This window comes from Misgurnus anguillicaudatus, chromosome 7, assembly GCF_027580225.2.
Source record: "Misgurnus anguillicaudatus chromosome 7, ASM2758022v2, whole genome shotgun sequence".
NCBI classification, from domain to species: Eukaryota; Metazoa; Chordata; class Actinopteri; order Cypriniformes; family Cobitidae; genus Misgurnus; species Misgurnus anguillicaudatus.
Genome location: NC_073343.2, coordinates 36,606,709 through 36,628,606, shown reverse-complemented (window position 1 = coordinate 36,628,606; position 21,898 = coordinate 36,606,709). Strand labels below are relative to the sequence as shown.

Sequence of the window (21,898 nt, the reverse complement as noted above, 5' to 3'; positions counted from 1 at the left end):
ATGTAAAGCGCTTTGAGTGTTGCAAAAAAGCGCTAAATAAGTGTAACAAATTATTATTATTCTCCCTTTTATATGTAAAGCGCTTTGAGTGTTGCAGAAAAGCGCTAAATAAGTGTAACAAATTATTATTATTATTACTTTGTTGCCCTATTTATTGTCATAGCTGTGTATTCAATATGACCATAGTTGTGATATTGAGAGACTGAGTGCATCTGTTCACACTGATTGCAACAGCAGCTATCTTATTATAATGGTATCAATGTTAATATTTTTATGAAAACAAAAAAACACATTTAAGTTATGATATACCACCACTGGCACGTACGACATCGAGACTGTGGTCATCTTAGCCCCGACGTGTGTGGCCCCCCGCGCTGCGGCAGCTAGGCCTGTACTTCCTCCATGCACACTAGCGTTGGTTGAAAGTTATACAGGAGGTTGTATATGATGAACAAGCAGTTACTCTTCAGGTGCTTTGAGGCTAGCAAGTGCAAAGGTAGAAACTAGATCACTACTCACTAAATAAGGAATGAATCAAAACATTTATTTGGCATTTGCAAGTTTACCTAGCATGATGGCTAATTAGCGATTAGCAAGCTAACAATATAATACACATTCATTCATGAATAAGAGTACCATTTCATTTTTTAATGTTTAATCTTCAGTGCTGTGAACTTGCTCAGCCAGCTATCCATCGAGTGTGTCATCATCTTACTTAAACATTAGTGTCCGTGCTCAACTAAAAGCAGAGACGGCATCTATCTGGTGAACCGAACAACGGTGTAATGATTCAGTGCGATTCCCAAGACAAGACGATGCTCACCCGACTGGCCAATAGGAACGTGGCCCCGCCCATGACACAATTTTCACAGAGAAAGCAAAATCCTGACACGAGAGCAAGAAATTGCATCGAGAGCAAAGAAAAGCGTTTTGATAGAAACACTTTTTTTTTTAGAGAAAATGTTTTCACACTAATAGCAAAAAACATATACTTGAGAGATTTTTTTTCTCAGAAATAATTTTAAAAATTTCAAATTTATATTTTTTATGTTCTATCATGAGAAAATACTTTCTCTCAACACTTTTTTTAGTCTCAAATATTATTATTTTTTGCTATTGGTATAAAAAAACGTTTTCTCTCAAATATTCTTTTTTTTCTCATGAAATGCTTCTTTGCTATCAGTGTGATAACTTTTTCTTTCAAATTGTTTTATTTCTCTCAGATCATTTAATTTATCGCATGTAATAAAGACGCATATCTCGCTCCATATACCTGCACTATTTGAAAAAAATAATAATAATTTTGTAGCGGTGTTTAAGACCAAAGCGGACGGCTCATGTGTACGCTACAGAATAACGTTACCCATAATGCACTTCGAGACTCAATTCGAGTAAATTTAATTTTAAATATATTCTTAAATCCCCCAAAAATATATTTTAAAGCATTTATATTTACATTTGCATAGGAAAAACTTTTGTTTTCATGTTTGACACAAATACACTTATATAATTATATAATATTTTATACATACATACATGCATACATATAAGTGTTATACAAACTTGTATTTTTGTCAATATGGAAAGATATTGGTGTGTTTGTCAAGTGAAAGATTTTGTCAGGATTCTAAGTACGTATAAAGATTTGGTTTTTACGATGCAGACCCCACAAAAGATAATGTTTGCTTAGTTATCAATCTATTTATTATTCACAAATGTAAATTCTCCAACTCTAAACCTGTCTGTCTTCTCTGTCTTCCTGAAAGATGTGGAAAATGACTTGAATGTAATCTCATTATCTACTAATATGGAAACCTTTAAGGACTCTCTTAGGATTTGCTCTACCTTTGATCTCTTTGTCTGATCATGTTCAGGTGACGGCCCTTTTTTATTATTAATTATTTATCTTTTTATTTTATTTCTTGTGTTATGTTTTGTTTATGTGGTTGTGTCTATGATTTTACCATTCTGCACTATTCTGTCAACTTTCACTGTTTTTATTTATAATTTATTTAAATGATCCTGTTGATTTTGTTAACATTGTGTTAAAGGTTAAACTTTAATGAAAAGTTAAAGATTAAGAGCATATTTCTGAATGTTTGTTATGTTTTATAGCACTCATTGCCTGAAACTTGTTTCTGAAAATGAGAAAATGGATGTGTAATATATGAAGTATATTAAGGTAATATTATATAATAGAATAGATGAAGTAACATGTTTCAAGAATAATATGAATATATGCATAAATGTGCAGTCAGAGTAAATATCTATATATAACAGACAGATCAATAAAATGGTGAACTGTAGCTCACTTTTTTTTTAAGAATTCAAAGGTCATGGGTTTGATCCCAGGGTCTCATAGAGTCAATGCACTTTTACTGCTTTTGTTTGTGCTGTCAAATTGATTGGACATTTACTGATACATCTCATAGTGGCGACATGTTGGTGGGAATGATTTAAATCATTATGTTCCAAAATACTCCTGATCCCAAACAAGTTTTTAATAAGTTTCACATTTATTTGATTAAGAATTTGTTCTTTGAGTATTATGGTTAAATGTTTAAAATGGGTTATTTCTTTCTGAAAGCAGCTTTTATCATTTTAATATGAGCTTATAATCTACTGGAGCACAGAGGAAATGAAAGCATCTCATTAAAAAACAGTGTAAGCTTGATAAACATCATCAATAAGATCAAACCTTTTGTCTGTGCTGTATTTATGCAGTGCTTGACTAACAATAATAATCCTGAAAACCCATTTTAACATATCAATTCAACACTTTATTATATTGGCATTCAAATGTATGAACAATTAAATGAGGAAGATACGAGTTAGAGTATGTGAACACTGTAAACATCTGATTATGCTTTCTTACATTTTCGCATTTGTACTTTAAAGTAATGATGAAGATCAGGACAGTTGCAATGCATTGTAGAATAATTTATTCTTCACAGTGAATGTACTTTGCTGTATACTGCACATTTTGGCAAATGTTTGCCATACGGGTGTGCTGTACACACAATAGATTTACATACTTTGCACGGTTTACATACTGAACTACATACAATAACTGTAAAACAAACAAGTGGATGTATCTGGTGAGAGTTGCCTTATATGACAGACTTTCATCATGATATGATCTTTCTTCAATGATCTTTATATTTTTGTTAAGAGGAGAGTCTGACATCTTGACTACTATTTTTTTGGTTCTTGTATGGCGACTGAGCAGCCGTCTTGATATGTTTAGTTTCGAATCTTTAATTTTTGCATGTGTGCATCAAGTTGATGTCTTTTGGAATCTGGATTTCTTGTGTCTGTAAATAGATGGCAAATATATTCAAGTTTTTTTGGTGCTTCTTAATATTTTATAAAGGAAACAGGAAACTGGAGAGCTTTATAGCTTTATAGCTTCAGTCCAGAATAATTTTTGGGTTGTTATTGTTGTGCCAGAATATGTTCCTGGAGTGCTACCAACTTCCTTTGTGTCCTATACAGTTCCTTCCTGCCTGGTCACTATCACTGCAGTTGAGCTGATCTCAGGTCTGTTCCCATGGGCTGCCCGGAGGAAACACTTTACATTTAGAGGAAAGGTCAAGTCCGTCCTTTCACACTATGATTTTTCCATGTGTTGTTTAATAGAGTTTTATTGTGATCAATTTAATTCACACAGCCCAGGTTCTTCTGATACCCATACAGCAAAAACATTTTTAAATATGTTTTAAAATATACATGAAATGGCCAAAAAATATATTTTCTGAAATATGTTTTAAAATATGTTAACAAAAATGTTTCTTAAGTTGTTTGGCAATTGTTTGTATATTTTGAAATATTTTAAAGCATTTATATCAACATTGCATTGAAAGAAAGACTTTGTATGTTACAAACCTGTAAACATAACATGTTTGAAAAGGTTAAAATTTAATTTAACCTGCTCAACCTAAAAGATATACTTATAATTTAATATTTTATACCTTTTATACTTCATACATTTTATGAAAACTTTTATATATATATAATGAGATACATTTTAAAATATGTGTTAATATATGAAGGTTAAAAGTAAATATATTTACAAATTCAAAAATATATTTGAAACAGATTTTTGCCCAAAGAAATGTATATATTTGCAGTATTAGTATGTAGTGCTACATGTCCCCCTGAATTTCTGTTGTTACTGCACTGCTTCGGGCTGTCAAAAGATTAATCGCGATTAATTGCATGCAAAATAAAAGTTTGTATTTGCATATTATATTTGTGTGTGTATTGTGTGTAAATATTATTTACACAAATACACACATATATGCATACATTTAAGAAAATGCATGTTTATGTATATTTTTTATTTGTATATAATACAAAATATATACAAATCTAAGTAAATATTCATGTAAATGTTTTATAAAAACATGCATGTGTGTGTGTGTGTATTTTAATAAACAAAATAATTACACACAGTGCACACACATATATTATGCATAAACAAACTTTTATTTTGTATGCGATTAATCGCGATTGTGCTTTTAATTTGATGAAGGAGATCTGTGTGTTAATACTGATTAATGCAAATTATCGCATACAAAATAAAGGTTTGTTTTTGCATAATATATATGTGTGCACTGTGTGTAATTCTTTTGTTTATTAAAATACACACACATGCATGTTTTTATAAAACGTTAATTATTAACTTTAATGTTGGCTTTATTCTTTCATTTTGTTGTACATCAGTAGGACTATACTCATAAATACAGTTGGTAAAATATATGGTGAAAGGAAATCACACTTTTTATATTGTGACTTTTGAAAGATTTATAAAGGAAATCCTGTCTTAATGAAGGAAGTGAAGACAGCACATCAGGTTTATTGTTAGCAGATCGAGACACTATCTATAGATCTGTGCTGTTTCCTTGCAGTGAGTACAGTAAGTGTATTAGTTTTATACTTTTATTTTCTTGCAAAGGTGAAGATGACCAATAACAAATGCTTTGTTATAATTGAAGAGAACGGTTGCTCATCTTTGTGTCTTAAAAATTCAGATTTTATATATAATGTTCCTGTAATGTTCCTCAATAAGTGAGATTGCAATGATTGTAGCTCGTCTCCAAACTCGCATCTGAAAGCATCCAAGCCACACGTGTATGATGTGCATGTCAGTACACCACACATCATCTGTAATCAATCTTATCTTTCATTTTCCTTCCTTTTGGGAAGTTTTTTTTTGTAAGTTGTATCTGCACTGGACCAGAGCCACGAGGAGATGAAGACATCTGCATCTTTAAGTGTGTGTGCGCGTGTTTTAAGGGCGGATGAGAAGATACAGATGCTACAGGCAAACTGCCATCTCATACTGAGCTTCATTAAATGGAGATTCTGTTCCTGGATCAGCGTGAATCTGTGTGACAGTCAATAGAATCAGAGCCGACAGGAAATGACTCCATCTCATAATCACGTTATAAGGTTTAGATGGATGACTTTATTCTCAGCACATGTCGTACATACAGTAGCTGTTGTTTCAACATGTTGTAAAGGTTATTGTGCTTTTAATTTGATGAAGGAGATCTGTGTGTTAATATTGATGAATGATGTTGGCTGTGTTCAGTCTTCAGTCAGGTTTACATCATGTGTTTTACAATCAACACGGGTCTGTAATCTCTTCAGTATAACATTGAACAGACCGACAGATAACTGGATGAATTGGTGCAGATGAACAGAGACTCAGTTTATGTAAGAAGGTGAAATACGTCATTGTTATGGTGACACTGACACACGGATGGAGACTCTTGTGAGGTTTCTCATCTGTCTGAAGAATAGCATTGACCTCCAGCTATTCATCTTAAATGACGGCACACACTCATTATTTTAATATCTTTTTATTTTTCTTATTACTGATGGTTACCACAAAAAACATGGCTTTGCTAATAGTAATCAATACACCAAAAAAACACGGTTACTACACTTTTACCACAAAAAACATGGTTAATTTTTGTAAAGGTAGAGACTTGACATGTCTTGTTAGCTTTCATTGGTTGTGATTGCAGATAAGCATTTGTGTACCAGTAAAGATGTTTTCTAATGATCATTAAAAATGGCCTAATGGAAACACTTGTCGTATCTGATGGGTTTCTCTTCTGATGGGTCACGGATGTTTTCTCACAGGATTGGTGAGGTAAAGCAGACAGATAAGATGACAGTCTGTGTTAAGAGGCTATGATGTAACAGCACTACTGCTTTAAAGGAGAACCATATGTCTGTAAGGGCCTGTGAAGTTCTCGCTCCCTCATACTCATAAATCAAAGCCAGAACTGCAGAACGTGACCGTACGGATCTGTCTGGAGCTGTTGTGTCGTCTCTCGTGTGTCGTCTTGTGTGTGTTTAACGGGATTGTTGGAGGTCATGGCTTGCAGAAGACCACATGTAGAGGAGGTGTGGAGTTAAGATCCTGCCTGTTACAGTTCTTTGAAAGCATGATGTTTATGAACACGTCACTCATTTTGCTGTGTGAAAAAACGTGATCTAATCGCAGACGTTACCTTTAACCAGTTCTCATCAAAAATATGTTCATCTGTGTTTTTACTGAAACTGAATCTCTCCTCTGAGAGACCACACACAATACATGAAGATGCTGTTTCAGAGCTAATATTTAGTTTCTCTTCGGGCCACAGAACAGCCATCACATCTTGTAAGACGTCTCTCCAATCTTATCAGGTGATCAGACAGCTGAAATGATGAAAAATACACATAAAAGTGACCAGCATTAAAGATATGATATAAGATGCTGTCAGTGCCGACAAATCATTTTATTATGTGAAAGATATTTGTAAATATTGTGACTGCGTGTTTAAATTTCAGAGAAGGAGATGCTGTACTGATGAAGGTTATATCAGTGAGCAAAACCTGAGAAACCTGAGCAAAACCTCTCTTTGGGGATGTCCTCATTTGTTAACGCTATAAATATATAGTCCATAATTGTTTGCAAATGATGAAAGTCAGAATTCAAAAGGTAAAAATGAAGAAACTGAAGTCACACATTCAGATTTTATTCAGGTCCAAATACTCACAAGGAACCCAAGTTTGAAAATGATCCTTTCTGAATAAAGGTAAAAGCTCAAAATTCAGTCAATATCCAAATACAGTTTCTTCAACAGGGGGTCCGTTGTGGTATTACTGGCGTTCCTCCAAATATTGTTTACTTTGAATTCAAACTTTTTTTTAGGAAAAGTGAAGTCAGGCATCAAACAAAAGGCATTATTAGGCTATTAAAGTTTACTTTAAAATGAAAATTCTGTCATCATGTACTCATCCTCATGTTGTTCTAAACCTGTATGAATTTCTTTTTTCTTATGAACACAATAGAAGATATTTTGAGAAATGATGGTAAACACACAGCAGATAGTGACCATAGACTTTCATAGTAGGAATAAAAAAACATGATGGAATTTAATGGGTACCGTCAATTGTGTGCTTACCATCAGTTATCAAAATATTTTCTTCATCATTTATCACAATATTTCCAAAATATTTTTTCCTACTATGGAAGTCTATGGTCACTTACTGCTGCGTGTTTACCATCATTTCTCAAAATATTAGAACAACATGAGGATGAGTAAATGATGACAGAATTTTCATTTTAAAGTGAACTATCCCTTTAATAACATTAAAATGAAGATTAAAACTAGCATATTTAAAATGTTATGTTGCTGTGTTTAAAATGTGTTTATTTTATTATTATTATTTGTAATGTAACCATCATAACAAAGTATATAAATCCAGTCATATTTGATCCATGTGCATCTTCTCTCTATCCAAGGAGTCGTAAGGAGTCACCGTCCTCCTAATCTGGTAAACCTCCTTTAACCAAGTAATAAAAGCTCAACAAATGAAATAAGACTCCTGCTGTCATTCATGAAATTATTCTTCTGTGCACTTATAGAGGACTTTGCTGAAAAATCGTTGTGCAAAACCAGTACCAGTAGGCTACTTCTGATGGTCTAGAGATTAAGTAGATTTGGAGCGAAAGTATTTGATGAAGGTATAATACGTGCTGAAAGCATTGGGTTAATGTCATTATCTCATGTTTAATGGAGGTGGCTTTCGCATCTGAGCTCTTTAACTAGTGCTCTATTTAAACAACCATCTCATTTAGATAGATAAGCGTGCGTGCGTGCGTGCGTGAGGTTATGGACTGTGGTGAGTTAATGGCTCACAGATCCACAGCAGTCTGATGTCAGATGTTGAAAGGAGTCGTTTATTTAAAGTGGTTTCTAGGATTTACACACAGAGCAGAAAGTTACAGAAGTTCAGTAATAGTTGATGTTCATTTGTGAGAAAAATGCATAAAAATGAATTTAATGTAAAAGTAAAGGTAAACTGAATTTCCACATTACATAACTTTTCTAGTTTATTTTCTCATCCTGTAGTTAGTCAAATTGCATTTTTTATCAGATGAGATGAATTTTGCTCAATCATGGTTGACCGGACCTACAGTATTTTATGGTAAGAGGAGATGATTCATTCCTGAAACTCATACAGCTGTGTGTGTAGTAGACACATGAGACGACTCTTTCACAGAGCACTTATTGTCTGGTGTAGAGATGATGTTACTCAATCTGCGTTTGCCGTAACTCAAGGAGTCCTCCGTTCTCCTCCCATGACCGCCACATGTGTTCAGTCACGTACCCCTATAGCTCTTGGGAAAAACCTCTGGACCTCCATGTTCCTCAGACTGTATGAATTGGCCAGAGACCCAAATTGCAAAGCATCATTTTGGACATCTCGCAGGTGTCAGCATGAGAGAATGAAACTGGATTCGGGCTGGGATTTTTCTCGGCATATTTCTCAATAACTGGATCTCGTAAAGTCATATAATGGTGTTGGTGACCTGAGCCTGTAGAGAGCTGCTCTCCAGCATAACATCACTCCCAGCGCCGGAGCCTTGTTCACCTTTGGAAACGGCACTGTTTGAATTGGCGTCTGGTTCTTCTCTAGAGAGAAAACTGTTTGCCTTGAGCTACAGACAGAACCATTGAGTGTTTTACTGACAGCTCCGTCTTATTATTTTCTGCTATCTGTTTGTTACTACATAAATGAGTATGCAATGAAACGCAACGATAAACGTTTGAAACGGTAGTGTACTACATTTCTGTGACATGAGCTCAGTTGGAAAGTTTTGGGTATTATGTGTTTCATTGGCGTGTGGTGTGCTGTTATCATCCTAAAGATCTGCTTATTTTGCACTTTTAACTCAACATTTTTCCAAAAGGCTTAAAATCACAGCTAATGTTGTTAACAGTTCATTTGTTGTCAGAAGTGAAAAGTCAAAGAATGGGCACAATGCATTGTGGGATAGTATATCTGACACAGACTATATGCTCATAATGGTGACAGTATAAGTGAACTGCAGTCTGGTGTAATGATGTATCTCTCTCTCTCTCTCGCTCACTCGCTCTCTGTCTCTTTGCAAATGAACCTTTTACTACAGTCTGATTTGTTGTGCTCCAATGGGAAAATTATCCTGAAAATTGGATAGTTCGATTATTGTTCTACTTACATGTGTAAATAATCAGACAGCACTGTTAACTCTCCACTAACTCTTCATGAAAATACAACTGAAAATTTTACAGCAGGACAAAAATGTTTCTTCATTATTTTTGTACACTATAAATATAACATATGTGATGTACCTCAAAATTTTGTCAAATGTCAAGTTTTGAATACTATATTCATTGTAAAACTCACATCTAATGTCTGTCTAAAGCTTCAAGCACATTCGACTAAAATTGACTACCAATTGAAAGTCTTGATACTGCAGCACAATAAAACATTTCTTTATTTTCTATCTGTTTAAAATATGATTATTGATAGTTGATAGGATGAATAAGGCAGGTGATATCTGAGTGTCTGTGAGATTTGTATTTAAAGTTTGATGCTGTAAGATTGACTGAGTTTAACACTTTAAAAAAAAAAAAATTTAATAATAGAGATAAAACAAATTTTTACTATAATCACTCATTGCTCATTTTACAGAGAAATGTCACAGAGGGTCTTTAATTACATTTAAACCATGTGGTCAAAATAAATAATATACTAAAGGTAGGTGTTTCTTTCTTTGTATATTTTTACATTAGGTAAAGATAAGAACAAGAGGCTGATAATGCATAAAAGACAAAAAAATTATTCATTTTATTTGAACAAAACTAATTTGCATTGGAATAAATCCAGGAGAACAAGGTCATGCTGGAGAACACAGTCAGTGTCAATTACTGAACAAAATGTTTCATTCAATTTACTCAATTTTATTTTACTATTTTTTTGTAAATGTAGCTTAAATAAATTGATTGCAACCACTTACCTTAAAAAATTTAGTAAATTGAATGAATAATTTTGTATAACACACCAGAGCTATCTCTCTGATTAAAACTGATCTGATTTACTTTGATTTGTGGGTTTTTTTCAACCTGATCTCACAAATTTCTGTGGCATAGTCACGGAATTTTTTGCTCATTTTTCCGTGGCATTCTCACGGATCTCCACATATTTCGGACTTTCTTAAAGTGACATACTAACGCAAACACCAAATCTAACCCTAAACCGAAGCACCAATGGTTTGAAAATAGGAAAAAGCAGTTGAGTAACCAATCCGTGAGAATGCCACGGAAAAGAAAGTCCACAATATGTGTAAAAAAGTCATTTTTTTGCAGTGTAGCGCAACTGTTTTCACTGTTTTAATTTAAGTTTATAATGCAGTGTATGTAGTGTATATATGCACAGGTGTCATCTCTGGTTAGTTTTCTCTTGGATGTGAAGAACTGTGAAGTGCCAGAGCAACACTGGATAATAACACAGAGATTTGAAGGCAACTCTATCGCCCCCTTGCACCAGGATCGTGGCGTCTGTGTTTCTGGTCTTCTCTTAACAGATCATGTTGTTTGTATTGTATAATAAATGCATCAGTATACGTCTGTCCTAACGTCTGCTCTCAGATTCTTGTGTACTTTTCCCTCAAACCTGTTTGGCTACATAAATAAACCCATAAGTACAGCATTTAACCTTTACTAACAACCAAACATGATTGTAGCTTTGCCACAGCACATTATTCTCTACAGTCTCTGTTCTGGGATTCAAGCTGGTATTGATGGGAGGGAACAGACGCTGTTTATTTGTTCTGGCAGCATGACCGAGCACTACCTGGGGGGAGATCTTAACCCCCCAAAACCTCATTTGGAAAGAGATTTGATGGGGAAAAGAGGTCTGGACTTTTGGCGAGTCAGCCAAAGTGCAAGGCTCTGTTAATGGTCTCAGGATTGTAGCACAGACACTCGGTCTCCACAGAAAAGAAGAAGAACTGCCGTCGTCTCAGCCACCTGCCCTCATCATGACTTTCATTGCTTTCATTTATTTCACATTTAAACCACTAGAAGTCAACTAAATGAGATTTGATGGGATTTTTAAAGACTGGACTTAGTTAACACAATGACATCTTAGATTAATATACATTTATTGCTCAATGGTTGCTATTTCAGACCTCAGGAGTCTCAGTTCAGCTTTGTTTTACTTAAGTTTCATAAAGATGGACCAATGCAATCTCATGGCAATTCGTACACAGTAAAAATCTTTACATTTACAAGTTTAATCAATTCAACTTCCTTGACCAGTGAGAAATATTATAAATGATAAAAATAAAGTTGAATTAGCTGAGGTTAGCTTGAATGATTTTGTTTCAATTATTTTTTAAACTATTTTTTTATTTTGCAACTCCTCACTGGTCAAGAAAGTTTAAATTAATTGTAAATTCAAGTTGATTAAACTTAGAAAGTTTTTTTTACTGTGTATGAATTACCATGAGCTTGAACTTATTTTTACTTTATTTTTATGATTTATAGCAAATTTTCAAATTGATTAAAAGTTTTTGATGAGGTGGCTAATTGATTATACAGTATGCAGGAGCACGTGCAGTAATAAAAAACAGCTGGAAAACTTCATTGGTGTGTTGATATGATATCTTAAATATATGGAGGTAGCATCAATAGTGTGATACTTAGTTTATAATCAGAGTCTAATTAGGTAAATAGTCGTAACTTTTTTTAAATGCAGCGAGTTTTATAGCGGACAATTCACCGGAAAATCCTGAGCTGGCTTTTCGACAACCAGGAAATAACGGTGCATATATTAATTCATATTAATTTGCACATCCGCACCTGTACATTTTTTGTACAATTTGCTTCGCCCCTGTGACATACTGGTGGGGTTTCATTATTGTTTTTTATGATAAATGTATGGTTTTTGTGTGATTCACTTCTTACGAATTTATAACCAAATCTTAAAATACGTACAAATTCCTGTAAGATCGGGCATACATGAGATGAAAAATGTCTAATGAGAAATGTTTAAGTTTTTATTGAGATCTCTTCACAAGTTTTAGACGTTACAGTACATTAAGAAGCCAAATTTTGTCTTATTGTCTAAGAGAATGTGAGATTGTAAAGTCATATTTTCTTTGCTTTTTTGGACGTGCTTGCGTGTGTGTGAGATCTGAATGAGAAATGAACTTTTATAAGTCCTTGGTAAATCTTTCTTTTTGGCAGGTAGCAGTTCTGAGCTGTGTAGCAGTCCAACATGAAGAGACTGATGGTCCTAAAATCTCAACATTCACATTAAAATGAAGACGGTAAGCATGTCATTATATCTCATTTAAAACCAGAAGGTGTGACGATATTTATCAAAGCTTTCTGAGGATTCAGTACAAGCAGAAGTGGAAAGATGATCCTATTTGTCAACTTTACTGGCTGTAATTTACCCATGAAAAGATTCAAATGTTGATAATAAACTCTCTGTATAAGACCTGATGAACTGTTAACTTGAGAAAGTCACAGATTGTGGGCTGCTGAAGTTTCTTCAGTAGTGTGTAATTGTTTCTGGCTGTGTAAACCTTGTATCCAGCACACAGCGTATGTTAGGTCATTCCTATAATCTCCATCATGCTGTTAGGTTTTACCCTTCCTCCGTTTGGGATCTTCAGAAACCTTTAACAAATTTCCTGAGCTTCTGTGTGACGCTCGACTCGACCGCCTCATGTGCTGCACAAAACTATCAGACTAAATAAAGAAATAATGCAGATTTAGGCTACATTATTGACAGATCAAAATTGATTGATGTTGTCTTCAGTCTGGCCAAGAATCACACTGAATAAATATTTGATTTAATACGACTTACCTCTGTTTGTATCACGTGCTAAGAGAGAATAAGAATAGACTGTAATGTTTTCCACGTAGACAGTTAAATGTTTTAAGCAAGTTTAATATAGTTTACAATTACAGTCAAATAATGATGATGAATATTCACCAGACTGCTGGATAGACTATAATTGACTATTGGTTAAGTTCAGGATACCTTGATATGAACATTAAGTCTTGGAAATCAAAAGCAAAGTATCCAAGTGTACAAAGTTGTTTTAATATTTAGAGATCACTGATAGTTTAAATAAAGAGTAAATCACTGTAACTCTGTGATGTTTTTACACTGATCTGTTCTGTTCAGTCATCAACTTTTGACTTGACCAATAGTTTATCTTTTAAAATCATTAACACATTTCTGCAGAAAATCAGATTAGTTACTCATCAGAGATGTGATCTGTGTGAAGGTGTTTAGAGCAGGTGTGAATATATACACTATAACATCAACAGCACATGAATATCAGTGACACACGTTCAGAATCATTACAATATCATCAGATATAAACTGAACACTGTTCAGGAAAACATTCACAGTATCTGTAATCAAACATGTATTTGATTTTATTTTATGATGTGGGATTTTATTGTTGAATATTGATGTCAGACAACACATTTCCCTGTTTCCTATTTCCAAACACATTTTCATATAATTAACGTGTTTTCTTGTTTATCACATGATGATGTAATCATGCGGTGAGGAATTATTTTCTATTCCATGTAAATCCAGACACATTTGACTTTTCACTTTTCCAGATGAGTTAAATCACAGTTCCAGGAACAGTCCAGTCAGAGGGACATCTCTAAACTGTGACTCACACAGACTGCTTAAAGCAATGTGCTTTATTGCCACAGTAATTCAAAGCTTTTCATTCACAAAACACACACAGACACACAAACACAGAAAAACACGCACACACGCGCACGCGCACGCACGCACGCACGCACGCACGCACACACGCACACACACACACACACACACACACACACAATGATCTCACTCCATTCATGACCATTTTTTGCTGTCATTAATAAAGGTTTGTGTGTGTTGTCCCATCAGCCAATCAGGACACTAGATACACTCCGTGTTTAACTAATCGACTAGTTAATTGTTCCTGACTGTGCCTGTAACTATGGTCTGAGTTTAAGATTGTTGCTTAACTGCTTCCTGGTGTTGATGTTGTGTTGAATATCTGAAATGACAGATAAAGCTGCTTTGCATATGAGATTAAAAGCAAATGAGCAACACAATAAAAAAGTCTTGATGAGTTGTTTGTAATCCTGGAAAAGTATTCAAGAAGTGTCTGTCTGTCTGCCTGTCTGTCTGTCTCTCCAGTCTGTCTCTTCTGTTTCCTGTCTGTCTGTCTGTCTATCTGTCTCTTTTGTCCCTTCTGTCTCTTTTCTGTCTGCCTGCCTGTCTGTCTGTCTGCCTGTCTGTCTATCTCTCTTTTCTGTCTCTTGTCTGTCTGTCTGTCTCTCTTCTGTCTCTTGTCTGTCTGTTGTCTGTCTATCTGTCTCTTCTGTCTCTTGTCTGTCTGTCTGTCTGTCTGTATGTCTGTCTGTCGCTCTTCTGTCTCTTGTCTGTCTGTCTGTCTGTCTGTCTCTCTTCTGTCTCTTGTCTGTCTGTCTGTCTCTCTTCTGTCTCTTGTCTGTCTGTTGTCTGTCTATCTGTCTCTTCTGTCTCTTGTCTGTCTGTCTGTCTGTCTGTCTGTCTGTCTGTCTGTCTGTCTGTCTGTATGTCTGTCTGTCGCTCTTCTGTCTCTTGTCTGTCTGTCTGTCTGCCTGTCTGTCTGTCTATCTCTCTCTTCTGTCTCTTGTCTGTCTGTCTGTCTGTCTCTCTTCTGTCTCTTGTCTGTCTGTCTGTCTGTCTCTCTTCTGTCTCTTGTCTGTCTGTCTGTCTGTCTGCCTGTCTGTCTGTTGTCTGTCTGTATGTATGTCTGTCTGTCTGTCTGTCTGTCTCTCTTCTGTCTCTTGTCTGTCTGTCTGCCTGTCTGTCTGTTGTCTGTCTGTTGTCTGTCTGCCTGTCTGTTTATCTGTCTCTTCTGTCTCTTGTCTGTCTGTCTGCCTGTCTGTCTATCTGTCTCTTCTGTCTCTTGTCTGTCTCTTGTCTGTCTGTCTGTTGTCTGTCTATCTGTCTGTCGCTCTTCTGTCTCTTGTCTGTCTGTCTGTCTGTCTCTCTTCTGTCTCTTGTCTGTCTGTCTGCCTGTCTGTCTGTTGTCTGTCTGTATGTCTGTCTGTCTGTCTGTCTCTCTTCTGTCTCTTGTCTGTCTGTCTGCCTGTCTGTCTGTTGTCTGTCTGCCTGTCTGTTTATCTGTCTCTTCTGTCTCTTGTCTGTCTGTCTGCCTGTCTGTCTATCTGTCTCTTCTGTCTCTTGTCTGTCTCTTGTCTGTCTGTCTGTCTGTCTGTCTGTCTGTAGGTCTTCTGTCTCTTGTATGTCTCTTGGTCTGTCTCTTCTGTCTCTTGTCTGTCTGTTTGTCTGCCTGTCTGTCTGTTGTCTGTCTGTTGTCTGTCTGCCTGTCTGTTTATCTGTCTCTTCTGTCTCTTGTCTGTCTGTCTGCCTGTCTGTCTATCTGTCTCTTGTCTGTCTCTTGTCTGTCTGTCTGTAGGTCTTCTGTCTCTTGTATGTCTCTTGGTCTGTCTCTTCTGTCTCTTGTCTGTCTCTTGGTCTGTCTCTTTTGTCTCTTGTCTGTTTGTTTGTCTGTCACATTCTGTCAATGTGTGTTTTAGCCAAACAGACACAGCAGGCAAAAGCATAAACTTAACACCATATTTATTTTTGCAAATAACATTATTACGGGTGTAAATATAAAGATTTTATTATATAAAAGACAATGTTTATTTAAAAAGAAAATGCATTTTGTCAGCTTCACCATTTAAAAATCATTTGTATTTACAACAGAATACTAGTTTCTAAAAATGATGTACATTTGAGTTTCATTCTTACAAACAACCCTTAAGATACACTTTGATTGTTCTTGGCATTTCCAAATAGAAATGTATATAAAACAGCTCCTGTCATGAGTTTATATGCTGAAAGGAGTGATAGATAGATATAAACCTTACAATTTTTTCACACCTCTGGTAATAAACTTCCTCTGGGCTTGACAGAAATTTGATAAAAATAAGGCTTCAATGTTAAACCATAAGAGCAGTTTAAAGTCAAATCCTGTGCAGGGTCACGCTCAAAACTCAACTGATGCAGTAATGTGGCAACAATCAGGAAAACTTCTACTTTGGCGATCTGCTCTCCAATGCATCTTCTCTTCCCAACAGAGAAAATCATCACGTTGTTGGTCAAGTCCTTATCCAGATCTCCGTTCTCATCCAAGAACCGTGACGGATTGAAGATGTGAGGGTCTCGCCACTTCTGAGGGTCGTGATTGACCGACCACTGATTGATGAACACCACGGTGTCTTTGGGGATGCGAAGACCCTCGATGGTCACGTCTGAGGTGGTCGAGTGAGGTATGGTGACCGGCACAAGGCTGGTGTACACTGTAAAAAAATCTCTTAAAAAAACGGTTATTTTCTGGCAGCAGTGGCGCAAGATAATTACTTTCAAATATCAGGGAAAAACTGTGACGTAAAAATACAGATTTTGACTGTATAATAACGAATGTACAAAAACAGTTTTTTTTGTGTATTTGTACAGCCTTTAAATGTGTAATGAATGATATTTACTTGTATAAAAACAGTCAAAACACCTATAAATACGGGTAAACGCGGCGACAATGCAGCCTTTTCATGTTTAATTAATGATATTTACTTGTATAAAACAATAAAAAAAACTATAAATACGGGTAAACGCTGCTATAATGCAGCCATTTAATGTTTAATTAATGATATTTACTTGTAATAATACTTGCTTTTAAACTATATGCAAAACACTAAAATCAACCTCATCCAATCAGGAAGCACAGGCAATTGCCTAGCTTTCAGAACAAGCCAAGACCTTCCGAACATATGTATATGTCTGTTATGGTCTAAGCGCGTACACACGCTGCATGCTCAGGGACCTTACTGATTAACATAAGCATCACAAAGACGGTGAGTGAAAAAAATACAGGGATTTAATAGCAGGATAAACTCTCCACACCAAAATCGACAGTAAAGTGACAATAAATACAAAACATCAGTATAAATAAAGACAGAAAACATTACAAAATAGGAGCAGAGTGGGCTCATTTGCATAATGTTAATGACGCGCTTGCAGAGGTGCGTCAAATACGTCTCATTGCGCATGCTTTGAAATGAAACGTTTGGGATTATGGGTAATGTAGTATCGTATAGCAACGTAATGTTCATGTTACTTTCAATAAAGATAAAAACAAGACTTATTTTAGTGATGTTGCGGTGGTAGGCTTAAGTAAACTATGGCATCAAAATGGTTCCTTACCCTAGCTGAAGAGAAAAAGAGAAAAGCAGAGGAAGAAAAACAACCTTATAGCAAAGTTATGTATAATATACCCAATAACAATAAACCGTCTTGCCTAAATGACTATCATCAAGTTGCCCTCAAATCAATAGTCATGAAGGTCTTGTGCCTTATTTCCAAAAGTAAAATTAACAAATGAGTAAACTTCACTTTACAGTTAATTTTTCATAATTGAAACTGTATTTTTATGATTACTTTGTTAAAATCATTTAGAATCTGTTTAAAAACTGATATTTTGTGTAGTACATTTATACAGAATTTCTTTGTAAAATCATGTTACACATTTTATTAAACAGTATATTCTTGTGATTTGAACACACGTTTTCTGTCATGTAAAAAAACAGAGAAAACATTGTAAAATTAATTTCCCCAAACTGTAAATAAAATATGTTTTGGGCCCCTGTATTTTAACAGTGTTTTCATATGAAATAAAGGACATTTTCTATGAAATAAAGGACATTTTCTTTGAAAAAACGGAAAATCATGATTACTTACATTAACAGTTTTTTCCTGTAATTTTATATTACAAATCTAATTCCACAGTACATTTCTGTACTATTATCAAAACAATACTGTTTTCCACAAAAACAGAAAGAAACTGTAAAATATACACACTATTTCCCATAAAAATACAGACTTTTTTTACAGTGTAGCGCATGGTTTCGTAGATGAACGCGTCCAGATAGATCAGGTTACTTCTGTCTTCAATCGAGGGGAGTCTGTCACGACCCACCGCTTTATCGATCTCCTCTTGGAGTTTGCTCTGGATCGACGGATATTTGACCAGCAGAAGCAGCATCCAGTGCAGCGTGGTGGAGACGGTCTCCAGACCCGCTCCGATGAGATCAGCCACAGTCGCCTCAGTGTGGGCTTCGGTCAAACCGGTCTCTGCGTCCGCATGATCCATCGCACCAATAATGGCATCGCTCATGTCCCTGGTGACTTTGGGGTCATAGGTTTGCCTGTGTTCCATGACTTTTCTTCTGACGAAAGAAAAGTAGTCTTTGTTGAGGTCTTTAAAGGTCTGAAAAACATTCCTAACAGGATTGGGAAAAGACTGCAGCCAGGGCATAACATCTACCAAACTTCCAGCACCTACCGTCTCGCTAAATTTATTTACTCTGCACAGGAGAGCTTTAAACTCTTGGTCATCGTGTCCGTAACGTTTCCCAAAACAAAGAGCGCAAATGATGTTAGCAGCTGCAATGATCAGTTCGTTAGAGGGATTGAAATATTGGTTCTTTAAACTCAGTTTCAAAAACGTCTGAATCAATTCCACAGCCTCAGCGGTGATGTTCATCTCAAAGGCTTTTTTCGTTTGACTATTTGCTGAAGAAAAGGCACGGATGGTGGACTGAGCTATTTTACGGTGGATCTTCCACCGTTTGCTGTAACTGTTGAACGTCATCCCATTTCCTCCAGATACTGAGCGAAAAGACACAAAGTTCGGTCTGCCGGCAAACTCTGCGGCGTGTTGTAGCAGCGCTTCACGTATGACCGCTTCACCGTTCAGGACCACAACGTCGCTGTTTCCCAGTCTGATCTGATAAACGTTTCCGTACGTCTCAGCCAGTTTGGAGAAGGTGATGTGGGGCATTGGGCCGAGTTGCATGGCGTTACCAACGAGCGGCCAAGCAAAGGGCCCTGGAAGCCTCTTCCTTACTCTTTGATTCCTGAACCAGAAACAAGCCTCCAGACAGCAGAGGAAGATGAAGGATGCAAGGAGAGCAGGATGGATTTGTGAGCTCCATCCCTCGATGTTCTTGCTGCCCTGCATGTCAAACGTCTGAGGGTTCTGTGATATTCTGAAGCTCCGATGGGTCTTTAAGAAAAGAAAGAAATTTGTGTGGATTAGTAAATCTCTTTCATTCTGAAGGGTTGAGAATGGGAAATCACAGAAGAATGTGAGGACTTGAGTGGCCTGCTGTGGTTTGTCCTCTTCGACTGCGGGATCACAGAAACACTCGACAGTATTTCACCAGATTAGACGAGTGCAGAGTTTCAGTCTTGACACTGTTATATATCTCAAGAGTATAGGAGGAGTTTAAGCGAAAGGAGTACTTTACTTTACGTCTAGCTCTCTTTCTCTCCTCCCATTAAAACTGGAGATGTCTGAACACACATATAACTCATTTAAGAGCAGATGAACACGGCTGAAGCTCATGTGATTATCTACACCTGTCATTAATCTGCTAGTTAATGTCATCATCTACACCTGTCATTAATCTGCTAGTTAATGTCATCATCTACACCTGTCATTACTTTGGCTGTGAAGGGTCAGGTTCAGAAGACATCAAGTTCAGTCAGCTCATAATAATGGCTGACGCTTTTTGTGTTTTTTGTGAGAGTTGTCTATTCCAGGGGTGTAGCTATAATTTTATTTTTGGGGGGTCCCATCTTAAAATGAGGGGGCAACTCTCTCTCTCTCTCTATATATATATAGCTTACACCTATAAATAAAACAGTTTAACACCTGTACACATTTAAAACAGCATATTTACTTCATCGTTTCAGCACAACATGAAGTAGACTCAGATGGTATGGAATCCAGTGGTGGACGAATTACACAAATCGTGTACTTGAGTAAAAGTAAAGATACCCAGGGTAAAATATTACTCAAGTAAAAGTAGAAGTACTTGCTTAAAATTTTTACTTGAGTAAAAGTACAAAAGTATCTGCCTCAAAATGTACTTAAGTACAAAAGTACTGTGATTTATTATGGCCGTATCATTTTTGTCACAAAATTCAAATTATGTGAAATAACTCTCTTGGCTAACCAATCAATTAATAGAAGGACATTAATAAATCAGACACTGATGTCTATTAAAATTATCATAAGCCTAAAACCTTAAAAACAAAAAATTTCCTTTAGCATCAAATGAAATAACAGGATTTGATAGCAGTAAGTCTCATTTCAAGATTTATTTGTTAAATAATTTATCAGTAATAAAAACTTGACTTAAGCACAGGTTCACAATAGTTTTCAAAACATTAAATACATAACGTTATCTAGAAATCAGTCTCCCTTTCTTTGACAAATAAAACAAGCCTTACAGAATATAATTTCAGAAACGTTTTATGTGCTTAAGCATGTCATATATTGTAATACATAATTAAATGTATATATTTTGGAAGCAAAACTTTTGAAAATATTAATAACAATCTCAGTTAATAGGGAGCACTCAAATCCACCAGCCTGTTTAAGCATCATACACTGCATGGCTAGTCAAAATGTCATTTATATTTTACAACAGTGTTGATAGTGATTAATTGTCATTTCAAAATAACAGAGCACTGAGCTTCAAATACAATGAACTTAAGTGAAACAGCTAACTATACGGTTAAAAATAGCTTCAGCCTGCATAGCTTAAAGTTCATTCATGATAACGTCGTATATATTTTAGCAACACTATTAACAGTTTTCTGCAAGCTACTGTTAAGATTGCTCATTTAAAAATATAAGCAGAATAAAAATGGCTTACCTCTACGCGTTTCCTTAGATTTGAAAGAGTATTTTTTTTAAACGAAATAGCACAGTTTCAAGGCAGGCAGAGAAGACACGAAGGACTCGTTCTTTTATTCAAGGACTTAAAAACGCGCGTAAATAAGGCCATTGTTGTTGTTATCTCCTCCGTTGTTTTTGAATGCAGTTTCATTCTCCAAACGATGCATTGGCTGGCTGCACTCGCGTGACTCGCGTAGCTTACGTGAAACAGCGCGGCAACCAAAACAAGTTCGAAACTAAGCGCATGCTGTACCCTGATTGGTGGTTTGACGCATCACGTTTGCATCTTAGTTTTTTTGTGCAGCTTTAGTTTGCCCAGTTACGTTTTTTATTCACTGATAAATAAAAAGGAACGACCGATTTTTTAAAATGTAGTGGAGTAAAAAGTAAGATATTTGACTTTAAAATGTAGTAAAGTAAAAGTAAAATTCTCCCAAAATAAAAGTAATTGAGTAAAGTACAGATACGCAAAAAAACTACTTAAGTACAGTAACGAATTACATTTACTTCGTTACTGTCCACCACTGATTGAATCACATTTTCTTCTTCTCGCTCATCTTTCCTTGTTTTTTTGAAAAAGAGTAATATTGTACTTTGCGCGTCAGCTGCCATTGTCACCAAATATTAATGAACTCTCATGCAAATATGACAGCATAGGTTACGCACAACAACACGTGGCATGAGTTAATCCTATCAAGTTTGAAAACAGCTGTCAATCAGACTAAGAAATCAACA

General features: G+C 35.7%; 1 protein-coding gene across 1 annotated transcript; it reads right to left on the bottom strand.

Moving 5' to 3' along the window:
- Positions 1-15,978: 15,978 nt before the first annotated feature.
- On the bottom strand, positions 15,979-19,828 carry LOC129418098 (cytochrome P450 1B1-like). The gene is made up of 2 exons (XM_055173021.2): positions 18,311-19,828; positions 15,979-16,716 (listed from the first exon to the last, which is right to left on the bottom strand). The coding sequence occupies exons 1-2, from the start codon at positions 19,433-19,435 to the stop codon at positions 16,294-16,296; spliced, it is 1,548 nt and encodes a 515-aa protein (XP_055028996.2). The 5' UTR covers positions 19,436-19,828; the 3' UTR covers positions 15,979-16,293.
- Between the last annotated feature and the right edge of the window lie 2,070 nt (positions 19,829-21,898).

Excerpts from the sequence above, each read along its gene's own strand:
- LOC129418098 (XM_055173021.2), bottom strand. The coding sequence starts at position 19,435 with ATGCAGGGCAGCAAGAACATCGAGGGATGGAGCTCACAAATCCATCCT. Across the intron at positions 16,717-18,310 it reads TCATCTACGAAACCATGCGC|TACACCAGCCTTGTGCCGGT; the intron begins TACACTGTAAAA and ends TTTTTTACAGTG.